This window comes from Haemaphysalis longicornis, unplaced genomic scaffold, assembly GCF_048455015.1.
Source record: "Haemaphysalis longicornis isolate Haplotype H1 unplaced genomic scaffold, Haemaphysalis longicornis Haplotype H1 scaffold_5, whole genome shotgun sequence".
NCBI lineage: Eukaryota > Metazoa > Arthropoda > Arachnida > Ixodida > Ixodidae > Haemaphysalis > Haemaphysalis longicornis.
This window is the reverse complement of record NW_027526385.1, coordinates 192,438,127-192,452,619: the sequence shown is the minus strand read 5'-3', so window position 1 is coordinate 192,452,619 and position 14,493 is coordinate 192,438,127. Positions and strand designations below refer to the sequence as shown.

Here is a 14,493-nt window from a genome sequence, read left to right as displayed (position 1 = left end):
CAGAAGCTTACCTCCACATGCAGGATAGTACTGTTGGAAAAACTCCACGAGAGAGCAAGTACAGTAAGCGCCGTTTTGAACCGCTTGGCTGATAATGTCGGGGCCAGAGGAACTGAAAAAGAAGGGGGAATTTTGACTGGCTCGTCGGTTTGTAAAAGAACTCAAGGGAAGCAGTTGTGTTTAGTAGACACTGCGGTTTTAAACACAAGCCAAACCTTGTTCCTCGAGTGTGCGAAAAAACTAACGCACCTTGCTTCTAATTGTGAAATCAAACTTGAACGGCAAATCTCGGATAAGTGTACGTGCTCCAAGAAGGTACTACATTATTTAAATTTCTAAGGCATGATGACATTTTAGTAGCTCATTCATATACGACACCGAACTTAACACTGTTTATTCCTGAATGACGTTATTTTAGTCGTTAGAAAGCGCCCTCTTTAAAACAACAATTGCAAAGTACTGCAACCAGAATAGTAACGCCGACTATTTTAGGCAGTATTTAACTCTTAATAGCAATCAACAAACTGGAATTTGTAACACCTCAGTCTGTGTCACCCCATTTGCGAGCTTCAAGGAAGGCTGGTTTTCCTAAAAAACAACTCGCCCAAGGCCAACCAGGCAAACTGGAAGCTGTTTGCACTCGCATTGACCGAATTAGGTTTTTTGTTGTTTTTAATGATTCTTTATATGTAGTATTGCCGCTCACGCAGTAAATTCCCGAAACTACGCCCGTGTTCGGAGGTGTAATGAAGGCGTTTTGTGATGAGATAAACCTATAAGTGGAGGAAAACCTATGTATATTGAGCTGAAGTTCATCTCGTTCTTTTGATATCGAGAGCTTTATACGAATTACCTACAACATACCCAGAATTCACTCTTGCTGAAAATCGCCGAGGCATGGGCATTCTCTAAAAAAATGTTGCTTACCTAGTGGCCACGTGCTTACAACGGCTCTGGCCGGGTAGCCGTATTTCTGCTTATCCGGGGCCACTTCCAAGAAAGGCCGCAACTCGATCGTGTATTCCGTGCCCGAAGTGAGGTTAGTGATCGTGAGTGCCGTCTCAGCCGTTGTAATGAGGCGAAAAAACTTCTTATCGTAGGTCCGAACTTGAAACAGGAGGCCAAGGCGTAGCCATTGTTCGTGGTGCGGGAATCTCCATTCCAAGTAGATAGAGGTTGTGTCAGAAGATAATGTTAAGATTGATGGTGTATAGATTACTGTAATACAAGACAAAAAAGAGAAGAGGATGAATTAGGCTGAATGGTGACACAAAATATATCAGACACATGAGCCAAAAAAACAGGGCTGATGTTTTTCAACACGAGCTGTAGTTTTGCAAGCTCGCAGTGAGGTGGACGCCGGACGATAATACGGACGTGCGGAGCGCAGCTGCGACACCGACAACAAAAGCGGATAAGTGTTTGAATTTTGTTTTTCCGTTTTAAGATTGGTAATGTGTCAGAGAAAACAAGTTTAGTCATTTGGGTTAGGTGGAAAGGAGCAGGAGTAGTTAGCGTAGGGAAACGAACGAACCAAATCTGACAAGGGGTTGTTACTTGTGGCTTTCCTTTGAGAGTAACGTGGACTGCGTGGGAAAACGGAGCAGTTCATAGGTTATAGTTGGGTATGCCTGTGCAAGTGAAGTACACTGCCACCAAGAGAAGAAGCCTGGTGCGGTGTGCATGTGGTAGGAGCGCGAATACCCGCTTGAAGATACGAGGTTCGAGTAGGTCATGGAGGCGGACGGACAGGACTGTATGTGCAGAGTGTTTGTGCTCGCCTCGCGCCACGACCGGCTCGAGGCAGAAAAGCAGCCGCTCCGGGTGCACGTTGGAGAGTTACAATAGGAGCTTAAAAGTGAGCGGAGGCAGCGGGAGGCGCTCGAACAAAAGGTAGCACAGATGGAGGGTGACCTAGAGACGAGGGACGCCATTACCGCCAAGAATGGCGTACGCAGCAACAAAAGCGCGCTGAGTGTGCTTGGCGTCAAGGAAAACAATGGCGGACTGCGCAGCGCTAGTCCTGATGGAGTACCTATGCGGCCATACCAATGGAGGGTAGCCGTAACAAAGGGTCCGAGCGATAAGGAGGTCACGCTGACTCAGACGCAGCCGGAGCAGGCAGGTGGCCACGGCGGCGGGGAGGTAAAAGAAAGGATATGGGCGCATGGTGAACGTGGCATACGATTCGAAGATGCATTACCACGAGGGGGCGATTAGATGACGGGTGAGGAGGTTGGAGAGGCTGCAGGTTGGTGTGTTCTTGGGACAGACGGTCAGGGTAGATTTGAAAAAGGCGAAGGACAAGATGTGGCAGAAAATGCGAGGGCAGAACCTCATGGTTATAGCCCGAGGGCAGTGCTGACAACAAGCGAAACCACTTTTCCCGGCCGCGGCGGCCGCTTTTCTGATGGAGGCGAAAAGCAAAAACGCCCGTGTGTACGAGATTTCGGCGCACGATAAAGATCCCCAGGTGGTCAAAATTAATCCGGAGCCCTCCACTACGGCGCGCCTCATCGCCTGCGTTGCGTCGGCGCGTTAAAACCTACAATCAATCAATCACTTTTCCCCTCGTTCGGATGAATAAATTCCCGAGATTTATCTATATTTTTGCTGAATGCGGTTAATAAATGTTTTCTCTCAGATAATGTGCTTAGCAGTGACCACATGGGAGCAATTTTTGTGAGCGATGCGACGAACGATGCGACGGGAATTCGCAATCGCTAGTCCCATTCACTGGCTGATGCAGCCACATGACAGCGATCGCCCGAGCGATGGCGAAGCGCTATCGCAGGAATGCCGCACAGCGCCCAATACTATTATTGAAGTACACACGACCTCAAGTTGTTTTCATTTGGTTATTTGTCAAGAAAACAGAAAATCTTGCCCTACACAACATTTGACACAAACATTTTGCACTACGAAACAGTGCACTTGTAATAGCACGCAAGTATATAAAAAAGTGCGCATTAGGCGACACAGAAGCATAAAATTACACCACTTTCCCGTAGGCGAAGCCTGGGTAGTATGCGAAGCAGCCATGAGGTTGACTGAAGTTCCCATTAGTTTTCAGTTCGTCGTTTTCGTTTCCGTTGATGTTCAGCTTCGCGTGCCTTTGTTGTATTAGTAGCTTCTTGACATATTTTGAATGAGTGAAGGACATAAGGTGCGTTCGTAGCACATGCTACCGTCTCGCTTTGTAGCGCAGCATTCCCCTTCCCGAGGAACTGAGGGCCGAGGGTTAGTTGGCGTATTCATGTCAGGTTGTGGCCGGTACTCGGGACAGCACAGCAGTTTGAGATAGATGGCGAGGCAGTGGAAGTGGTAAGCGAATATATATACTTAGGCCAAGTTGTGACCCCAGATCCCAACCATGACGCAGAGATAATTAGAAGGATCAGAATGGGGTGGGGTGCATATGGCAGACATTATCAGATAATGAATAGCAGCCTACCATTGTCGTTGAAGAAGAAAGTGTATGACAGCTGCATCTTACCGGTACTCACCTACGGGGCAGAAACTTGGAGGCTCACTAAGAGGGTTCAACTTAAATTGAAAACGACTCAGCGGGCAATGGAGCGGAAAATGATAGGTGTAACATTAAGGGACAAGAAGAGAGCGGAGTGGGTCAGGGAGCAAACTGTTTCTTGTTTCTCTTGTTTCTCTTGTTTCTTGTTTCTCTTGTTTCTCCACATACCCAACTTGGGGGATAGCCGCTGATAACTTGTGGAGACGACGACGACGAAGAAAGGGACCCGGAGAAGAAGAGAAGGAAGAGGAGCTCGAGAGTGCGGCCAAGGCTAGACGTCCGCAGCTTGCTTGAGGGCACAAGTTCGCCTGTATAAATAAACCATCCCGCTAGTAGTTTTGTTTATACCGTGACAGAAGTGGTGGAGGTGCTGGGTACATGATACCCGGTTCATCAAGGGCTTCGAGTAAGCTCCAGGACACCCCGATCACGCCTGTTCACGAGAGGACCAGCCGCCGTCTACTTGGTCTGCCGGTGGAGTACGGGCTGCTTCCAGATCGCAGAGCCAGGATGACGGGACGGGACAACAGCGCACCGGTCCCGCCTGAGACTCCCATGACACTTGGGTACGTGGTCCAGCAGCAACGGGTGCCGAAGTCCTTTTATGGCGAACCTTTCGAAGATGCGGAGGACTGGCTCGACCAGTTTGAACGTGTCGCCAGATTCAACGGTTGGAATGAGCAGCGTAAGCTTCACAATGCCTACTATGCTCTGGAAGAATCCGCGCGTACCTGGTTTGAGAACAACGAAGCTGCAATGACCTCCTGGGAGGCTTTTCGCCAGCGGCTACTCGCTACCTATGTGAGCATGGACCGCAAAGAAAAGGCTGAGATTGCGCTGCAGGCGAGGAACCAACGTCCGAATGAGAGCGTTGCCATGTACGTCGAAGACATGGTTAGCTTATTTCGGCGCGCAGATCCATCCATGCCCGAGGACAAGAAGTTGCGGCATTTGATGCGCGGCGTGAAGCAAGAGATCTTCGCCGGACTGATGAGGGGTCCTCCAAAAACAGTCCCCGAATTTGTTGAAGAGGCCACCGCGATAGAGAGGGCGCTTCAACAAAGGGCACGGCAGTATAGCCGCCGGGAAACTGCCGTCTCTGGTACGAACGTTCTGACAGCGCTGGAAGGCAACGTCGACGGCCTTTGTGAACTGGTCAGGAGGATAGTCCGGGAGGAGCTGCAGGCAGTGCTTCATGGTGAGGTGCGCCGTCCCACTGTGTCAGTTACTGAGCTCGTTAGGGACGAAATCAGGAGGGCTGTGCAGGTTCCCGAACCAGCTGACCAGTGTGCACGGCCAGCGCTGCCCAGATCTACGTATGCAGAGACCCTGCGTCAGTCCCACTACTATCCTCCGCCTACTATCGCCACCGTTGAACCGCAACCAACCGCCGTAAACTTCATGCCGCGTCCCGCCGCGCCACGTCCCGCCGTGCTGTACTCAGAAGAGAGAAACTCCCGGAAAAGTGATATCTGGCGCACCCCTGACCGCACACCCCTTTGCTTCCACTGCGGGGAGGCTGGTCACGTGTATCGCGCGTGCCCATACCGCCAGGCCGGTTTGCGTAGGTTCGCACTCAATGCACCGCGTCCACGAAACGGAGAACGTCCGCCTGAGATAGCAAGATACCTCGCCGAACGTCACGACATGTTCCCCCACCGACGCTCTGAGTCCCGTTCACCGTCCCCGAACCGACGCCGCTCCTTCAGTCCTCGCTTCGCGCCCAACTCCACCAACCGCCTATCGTGCAGCCCCGAAAGCCGGGAAAACTGAAGTCAGCGACCCCTGGAGGTGAGGCCGCTGATGACGAATCGCTCGAAGATCCTCCATTGCGACGACGACGACGGGAGCGACCGGATACCAACGACGAGACGCCCAGTGACAACAAAATCTGCACCACCCAACCGGCTTCCTGCGACCTACTTGTACGAATCGACGACTTTCCGACGACTGCGTTGGCCGACACGGGTGCAGATTACTCCGTTATTAGCAAGGCTCTAGCGATTTCACTTAAGAAAGTTATCACCCCTTGGACAGGCCTACAAATTCGCACAGCTGGGGGTCATCTACTTACACCTGCCGGTATATGCACTGCGCGGGTCGAGATCCGCGGCTTCACGTACATCGGCACCTTCGTAGTACTTCCCGATTGTTCGAGGGATTTGATACTGGGCATGGACTTTCTCAACTCGTATGGGGCCGTTATTGACTTACCGAAGTCCACAATCACCTTCTCCACAAAGAAAGCTATAGCCGAAAGCATCACCGACCGACATGACACGGCCCTTCGCATTGTCGACGACAACGTAACGCTTCCCGCCCGCACAAGCGTACTTGTCGACGTTAGAAGTGACGCATTCGCCGACTACGAAGGTATAGCCGAACGGAATATCCGGTTGCTACTGGACAAGGGTATCTGTATTGCAAGAGGGTTTGTACACCTTCAGAATGGGTGCACACCCGTCTTGCTTACCAACTTCACAAATGAGCGTCGCCACCTCTCGAAAGGTACCACTGTTGCATTCATCGAGGAAGTCGGCGAAGTGACCAATTTAACCACATTGGGGACACCTTCGGATGAGTCCCCGACCGCTGACATACACATACCCGTGGAAATCGACCAGAAACTCTCTACCACAGAGAAGGATGCTTTAATACGCCTTGTGCGCGAATTCTCCGATTGCTTTGCCACGACATCTAAAGTGCGCCGTACGCCGGTCGCGAAGCACCGAATAATTACGGACGAGTCCGCCAGGCCTGTGCGGCAGCACCCGTACAGTGTCGCCTAAGGAGCGGGAGGCAATCAAGACGCAAGTGGAAGAGATGCTGGCAGATGATGTTATCCAACCGTCGAGAAGCGCATGGGCCTCACCTGTCGTGCTGGTAAGGAAAAAGGACAACACCCTCCGTTTCTGTGTTGATTACCGCAGATTGAACAGCGTTACAAAGCGAGACGTCTATCCCCTGCCCAGAATTGATGACACATTAGACCGCCTGCGTGATGCTAAATTCTTTTCTTCATTGGACCTGAAATCTGGCTATTGGCAGATCGAAGTCGACGAGCGAGATCGCGAGAAGACGGCGTTCGTGACACCGGACGGCCTGTACGAATTCAAGGTCCTTCCCTTCGGCCTATACTCTGCGCCGGCTACGTTCCAGCGCATGATGGACACTGTTCTGGCTGGACTCAAATGGCAGACGTGCCTCGTGTATTTGGATGACGTGGTTGTGTTTTCTCGCACGTTCGCAGAGCATTTGTCCCGCCTGAAAAGTGTCCTGGAAGCTATTCGTGCAGCGCAGTTAACTATCAAGCCGGAGAAATGTCACCTTGGTTTTCAAGAGCTTAAATTTCTGGGCCATGTTGTGAGTGCTAATGGCGTTCGACCAGACCCCGAAAAAACGACTGCTGTAGCCTCGTTTCCTCGACCCAGTGATAAGAAGGCTGTCAGACGCTTCTTGGGACTTTGCGCATACTACAGACGCTTTGTGGAAGGCTTTCTCACATAGCGGAGCCCCTCACGCGACTTATGAAAGATAGCGTAGCCTTCGAATGGAGTGAGGAACAGCAGAATGCGTTTGACACACTCCGTGAGCGCTTGCAAACTGCACCCGTGCTGGCTCACTTCGACGACGCTTCGGACACTGAAATTCGTACTGACGCCAGCAACGTTGGCATCGGTGCCATCCTCGTACAGTGGCAGAACGGTGTAGAAAAAGTGATAGCATACGCTAGCCGCGCCCTTTCCAAAGCGGAAAGTAACTATTCCGCGACAGAAAAAGAATGCCTAGCAGTAGTGTGGGCTATCAGCAAGTTCCGCCCGTACTTGTACGGTAGGCCGTTCCGTGCTGTTAGCGACCACCATTCCCTCTGCTGGCTCGCAAACCTCAAAGACCCGTCCGGACGGCTTGCTCGATGGAGCTTACGGCTACAAGAATACGACATCACGGTCGTATACAAATCGGGTAAGAAACACTGTGACGCTGACTGCTTGTCCCGAGCACCGCTTCCGGCCGGATCGTCCGACGCCGACGAGGAATATCCGTTCATCGGAGTCGTTCATACTGCGGATATGGCAGCACATCAATTGGCCGACGCAGAATTGCGACCACTCATTGAATACCTTCGCGGAAACGTTACCAAGGCTCCACGTGCCTTTCTTCGGGGACTAAATTCTTATTGCCTACTAGACGACGTACTGTACAAAAGGAATTACGACCATAGCAAGGAGAAGTTTCTCCTCGTCATTCCGTCAGCTTTACGAACTGAAATTTTACAGGCCTGCCATGATGAACCAACCGCTGGGCACCTAGGAGTCAGCCGCACGTTTGCAAGAATCCATCAGAAATACTACTGGCCCAAACTACTAACCTCAGTGCAGCAGTATGTGAAGACCTGCCGTGACTGCCAGCGACGCAAGGCACCAACCGTCAAACCCGCAGGACTACTACATCCGCTGGATCCGCCGGACGCACCATTTCGCCAAATTGGGATGGATCTACTTGGCCCATTCCCGAGGTCGTCATCGGGGAACAAGTGGATTATTGTTGCTACGGATTATTTGACGCGGTACGCTGAGACGGCATCGCTTCCACGTGCAACTGCTGCAGAGGTGGCCAAATTTTTTCTCTACAACATCGTTCTCCGACATGGCGCGCCTGCTGTTATTATAACAGACCGCGGCACAGCATTCACCGCAGACTTAGTGCAGGACGTCCTCCGGTTGACGCACAGCGCTCATCGGAAAAGTACCGCTTACCATCCCCAAACAAACGGTTTGACGGAGCGACTAAACCGAACATTGGCAGATATGCTGTCTATGTACATTGATCTTCACCACAAGACCTGGGACGAAATTCTTCCCTACGCCACCTTCGCTTACAATACGGCTGTGCAGGAAACTACTCGCTTCACTCCGTTTGAACTTGTGTACGGTCGCGAGGTCACTACGACGTTAGACGCAATGCTGCCTGTTGACAACGGTGCAATAACCAACGACAATATCGAAAACCTGACGCAGAGAGCTGAAGAGGCTCGCCAGCTGGCCCGCTTTCGAATCCGCACACAGCAAGAAACTGATACCCGACGGTACAATACCGGACGTCGCGATGTGGAGTACCGACCCGGCGATCTCGTATGGGTATGGACACCCGTTCGCCGTCGCGGCCTTTCAGAGAAGCTACTGCGGCGTTACTTCAGGCCTTATAAGGTTCTGTCGCGTCTATCGGACGTTACCTACGTCGTGGTTCCAGAAGGAAACGCGTTTTCCTCTCCAAGGCGACAACCTTGCCCAGACGTTGTACATGTCGTACGCCTGAAACCGTATCACGCCCGATGACAAGGTGATGACGGTTCGTGCGCGTTGGCATCCCCGGCGCATGCTGACGTTGTAACCCAGTGGTTATGATTATCCTCTTGTTTTGAACGAGTGGCATCGGGTCGATGCCATCCAGGAGGGGGGGCAATGCCACGGCTGGTAATGAGTTTGAACTTTGACGCCATGCCCTGGGCAGGCATTCACCAACCGCTCTTGTTTCTCCACATACCCAACTTGGGGGATAGCCGCTGATAACTTGTGGAGACGACGACGACGAAGAAAGGGACCCGGAGAAGAAGAGAAGGAAGAGGAGCTCGAGAGTGCGGCCAAGGCTAGACGTCCGCAGCTTGCTTGAGGGCACAAGTTCGCCTGTATAAATAAACCATCCCGCTAGTAGTTTTGTTTATACCGTGACAATATACTTAGGCCAAGTTGTGACCCCAGATCCCAACCATGACGCAGAGATAATTAGAAGGATCAGAATGGGGTGGGGTGCATATGGCAGACATTATCAGATAATGAATAGCAGCCTACCATTGTCGTTGAAGAAGAAAGTGTATGACAGCTGCATCTTACCGGTACTCACCTACGGGGCAGAAACTTGGAGGCTCACTAAGAGGGTTCAACTTAAATTGAAAACGACTCAGCGGGCAATGGAGCGGAAAATGATAGGTGTAACATTAAGGGACAAGAAGAGAGCGGAGTGGGTCAGGGAGCAAACTGTTGTTAAAGACATATTAGTAGAAATTAAGAAGAAGAAATGGACTTGGGCAGGGCATGTAATGCGAAGGCAAGATAACCGCTGGTCATTAAGAGTAACAGAGTGGATCCCTAGACAAGGCAAGCGCTGCAGGGGGCGGCAGAAAGTTAGATGGGCAGATGAGATCAAGAAGTTTGCGGGGATAAATTGGTCACAGTTGGCACAGGACCGAGGTAATTGGAGAATAATGGGAGAGGCCTTTGCCCTGCAGTGGGCGTAGACAGGCTGGTGATGATGATGATGATGATGATTCCCCTTCCAGCCATCGAAGCGTGCTGACGCCGAATCATAAGCTCCCTTGGAGTGGCGTTCGCGGCCCAGTCTGGCCGCGGTAACAGGATTGAAGTGAACAGCGATGACGTGTACCAAGCTATTTTGCCCCAACTGCCGACAGGGCGTATCGTGTTGAATACTGTGTTTCTTAAGGGGGTGTGAAAGCCAGACCGTTCTGCGTCGAGGACTTCAGAGACACGCTTGCACGTGTTGGTATGCTCTCCGACGTGATAGCGTTGGGGGCGTACCAGATCAACCACGTGTGGGCGGTGACCTTCAAAAGTGCCGAGGCTACATAGAAGATGCTGGCGGCCGGCGAGCAGGAATTGAAGGGCGCCGGTGCCTCGTCGTGGATCCGCAGGACCAGCAGGTGAGGCTTAAGCTCCACTGGCTGCTGCACGGCGATGAAGTCGAGGATGTGAGTACCGCCCTTGATTCTTATGGCAAGGTCATTTAAGTCAACAAGGAAAGATGGCGCGTCATTGGAATGCAGGACAAGGGGTCCACGACGCGGGCGGTAACGCTTAAGCTCAAGGCCACGTTGACGGTGGAAGATTTGCCAGATCAAATCAGGGTCGCAGGCGAGTTCGCCCTCTTGGTGGCGCCAGGCAGGCCCATGCAATGTTTGCGCTCCCAAGGGAGTGGTCACGTTCGCCGTGACTGCAAGGTGCTTCGCTGCTCGAAATGCCGTTGGTTCGGCCATGCAGACGCGGAATGCTTCTGCACTTACACCCACGTGCCGGGGCCTGCAGGTAGAGAAGAGTTTTCAGAGCACTTGATGGACGTGGCCGAGGCGGAAGCAGCAGCACAAGGCACGGGAAACCTTGAACAGTTGGAGGTGACCCCTGCAAGTTCGTCCCAAGACGCGGAGCCAAAGAACCAGGAGGAGGCGGCAGCTTGTGTTACTGCGATTACAACGGACGGCTTAAAGAACCAACAGGCCGCTGAAGTCGAGCCCGAACCATGCGCGGATGAGACGATGGAGGTGGGCAAGCGAGAAGCGCTGGGAACAACGCCAAACGCGGCCTTGAAAAGACGTACGAGGGAGAGGAAGATAGGGACACGGCCAGCAGGGAGGAGCCGCCGCTGAAAATAAACCCGGGGTGACGCTCTTCCTCTGTGAAACCGTGTCCCAATGTCGTGACCAGAGGCGGACGCCTAGAACGCCGGCAACGCAGCAACCGGCACAAGCAACGCCGTCGACGCAGCAGCCACCCCCTGTCTTCACGGCGGAGAAGGGTTGCGTCTTGCGAAAGCAGGACGCGAAAGGGCGAGCACCATGCCGGCGGTCTCTAATATTTAGAGGCACGCGAAATGGAAGGTTCTCTGAATGTAGCAACACTAAACGTCTGGAGTTTGGCTGCAAAAAGAAAACAAAACCAGGTATATCGCCTTTTAATAGATCAGGACATCCATGTGCTAGCAGTGCAGGAGGCGAAGGTGGACGGGGAGGAAGAGACCCAGGGCATGATGCGCCGTTTCACGTCGAGTTACTGCACTTCTGTAAGTCACGCTGTGGGGACGTCGGCGGGTGGTGTGTTGGTAGTAAAAAAGTTGCCGGGCCTATAAATGCAAGCAGTCACTGCATGTCTTTCTGGCCGCCTTGTTGTGTGCGATTGCCAGTAAAACTCTGTCGAATACAGAATTTTTTGTGTGTACGCGCGAAATGCATAGGAAGCCAGGTTAGATTATTTTGATAGCCTCAAGAACACTTAAACACCGAAAGGCGGCTTATGTTATTGGGGGATTTTAACTGTGTAGTGTCTAGCCGCGATAAAACAAGCGAAACAACCTACAGCGACGCTAGCAATAGTTTGCTGGCTGAGATAGTAGACGAATTCGGCTTGATTGATGTCGGGGAATGCCTTGAGGGTACGAGATACGTGAGATTCACACATTTTCAGGGGTGCAGCCACGCACGGCTAGATAGGTTTTATTTTTGCTAAATTTATTCCAACAATGTCATGGCTAAGATATACAGCCGATTTCTTTCTCGGACCACTGTTTGGGTAAATGCAGACTGGGTAGGGAAAAACTGAACACACCTTTATCGTGGTATCTGTGGAGACTGAATGAAAAGCTGTTACAAGACGAAATGTTCATGGGTTTTGTACTGGCACAAATTACGGAAATAGCTGAATGCCATAACGGTAAAATCGGGGAGAAGTGGGAGATGTATAAGCAAGACGCTAAAATAAAAGCCTTAGAAAGGTCTAGCTGTATAAAATATGAGGAAAAAAGACAAGAAAACCTAATGCGAGTGAACCTACACAGTTAATTGTACTGGTGAACAAAAAATTCCGCCACCTTCTCACGAGGGGAACCCTGGGGTGATGCAAGGCATCGCACGGGGTTCAATTCGCGTCTCCGTTATGTTGGTTACCCAAATGTGGTTGAAGTGTAGTGAACCTTAGATTATGCTCAATCACCCGTAGAGTTCCAAGTACGTAAAGACCGTCTTCATCTGAAGATTCAACGGAGTCGTCGTCGTCAAGCCAAGAGCGAGCAAAGACAAGCGGAGTTGAGCAACTGTGTCAAGCGAAAGCGCGTGCTTAACTGAACGGGCGCCGAGCGCTCACCGCTTTATGTGCGCGCTTGAAGGAGCGGAGACAGCGGAGGAAAGTTGCGCATGCGCACACATGCGCGCACAAGCACGCCGAAGCACATGCGAACGTAGGCGAAGCGCGCTAGCTGTTGTTATGATAATGAGCCGGAGAGAGCGCAGAACGCAAAGCTGTCGGAGAGAAGAACGGAGGAGAGTTTGCGCATGCGTAATGAGGAGTGCGGACTAAGCCCGTCAACGAGGGACAGGCCGAGTGTAAGAGATGCTTTGCATCTAAACTCCAGGAACGTTCAAAGACGACATGGGGCAGATTAGGCACAAACTCGAAGCCATTGATCAAGACCGCTATCGCGGAACGTTAGTACGCGCGAGCGCGGAACATTGGACGAACGGGGAGGCACCGACAAAAGAGACATTAAGAATAGAAAAGACGCAAGCCCGGCGGAATACGATTAAAGAAATTGAACCAAACGGTTAAGTTACTTCGGAAAAAGAAGAAGTGGTGCGCGCATTTTTTTATTACGATAAGGCAGTGTTCGCATTCAGACAAATTGATTTAGAAAACTTCAAGCGAGATTTTGTCGGTGCGTTGCCAGGCTTGGATGACGACACAAAGGAATAGCTTGAACAACCCTTCTCGGTCGAGGAAGTTAAGGGGGCATTCAAAAACCTGAATTCGGGCAAGCCACCGGGTCCTGACGGGCTTAGTGTGGTGCTCTATAAACATCTGAAATCTTTGATATCTGCTGTATTTGCCGACATGTACAATCAAACCTACGGTATGGAAGCGCTTCCTCCATCTTATTTCTACCTCCCGTACAATACTAATCTGAAAACAGAGGACAAGCAAAAACTGCGGGATGTTAAATCATACCGACCAATCTCGCTAACAAACGTTGATTACAAAATATTTATGAAGGTTCTGGGGAAAAGGTTAGAAATGGTAATCCAGAAATGTGTAGGTCCGCCACAGACGTGAGGCATCAGGGGTCGCAACATATTTACGAATATCCACAAGAAGAGGTGCGTGCTGGAACGTTGCGATGCGATGGGCTCGTACATCGCGATTCTCCAGCTCCACCTGGAGAAAGCCTTTGACTGCGTCTCCCACAAGATCCTGTTTTATGTTTTAGAGCAGGTCAACCTTGCTTCTGTCATTGCACGGGGATTGGCGATGGCGTACCGGAACTGCACTAAACGGTTGATAGTGAATAAGGAATTGGGAGCGGTCATCGAGGTGCAGCGTTAGGTGCGCCAGGGCTGCCCCCTCAGCCCTATATTGTTTTGTGTATACATTGAAGCGCTGTGCCTGAGCATCATTCATAATGGTAAAATAAGCGAATTTAAACTACAGGACACAGAGGTCAAACATCTCGCCTATGCTGACGACATTGCTATTGTTTGCTCGAACAAAGAAAGCGTGATGTTCCTGGTGGAAACGGAGAAGCGATTGGGGGAGGTCTCGGGGAGTCTGGTAAATTGAGCAAAATGCCTAGGGTTTCTGGCCCGGTGAATGGATATCAACGCCAGCGATATTTGCCAATGTAACTTGGGTACCAACACCAGTAAAGTACTTGGGATCCCGCTGGAATACTATCGCGACAGTGAGCCCTACTGGCAGGGGCAGGTGCAAACACTGAAAGAAAAAGCGGAAAAAGTGAAAGAAACTGGGCTGTCAGTGGTCGCGAGTGCCACGACTTGTAATATTTTCTTCGTATCAAAGCTTTGGTTCGTCATGCAAGTGCTGCATTGTTCGCGTTTGGCGTTTGAATGTTCAGAAGCTACATTGCGTATTTGCTGTTTTTGTGTGGTGGTCCACATGGCAGAAGAGCAGTAGGACGAATAGGTTTCGGCGACTCCACTAGGGCAGATTAGGCCTGACTCATCTGTTTGTACAGCAACTCGTACACCGATTTTTGTTTCTACGCGGTGTACAGGAACCTTTTCTACGCACTGTAATGCAAGTTTGGTTAATGCGTGCTTTGCCAGAATTTGTGGTTTCTTCAAGTTGCATGCCAGGTGGTGTCAATGGATATTTAAAAAAAAACTTTTT

The 14,493-nt window shown here is 51.1% G+C and overlaps 1 protein-coding gene across 1 annotated transcript in view; it reads right to left on the bottom strand.

Annotated features, from left to right (window-relative positions):
* The window catches only part of LOC144138912 (uncharacterized), a 121,381-nt gene that overhangs the window by 15,162 nt on the left and 91,726 nt on the right, over window positions 1–14,493 (bottom strand). The window contains exons 13-14 of the mRNA XM_077671430.1: window positions 928–1,218; window positions 12–112 (exon numbers count right to left, since the gene is read on the bottom strand). Of these exons, the coding sequence (XP_077527556.1) occupies window positions 12–112; window positions 928–1,218 (392 nt within the window). The remainder of the gene's footprint in view (window positions 1–11; window positions 113–927; window positions 1,219–14,493) is intronic.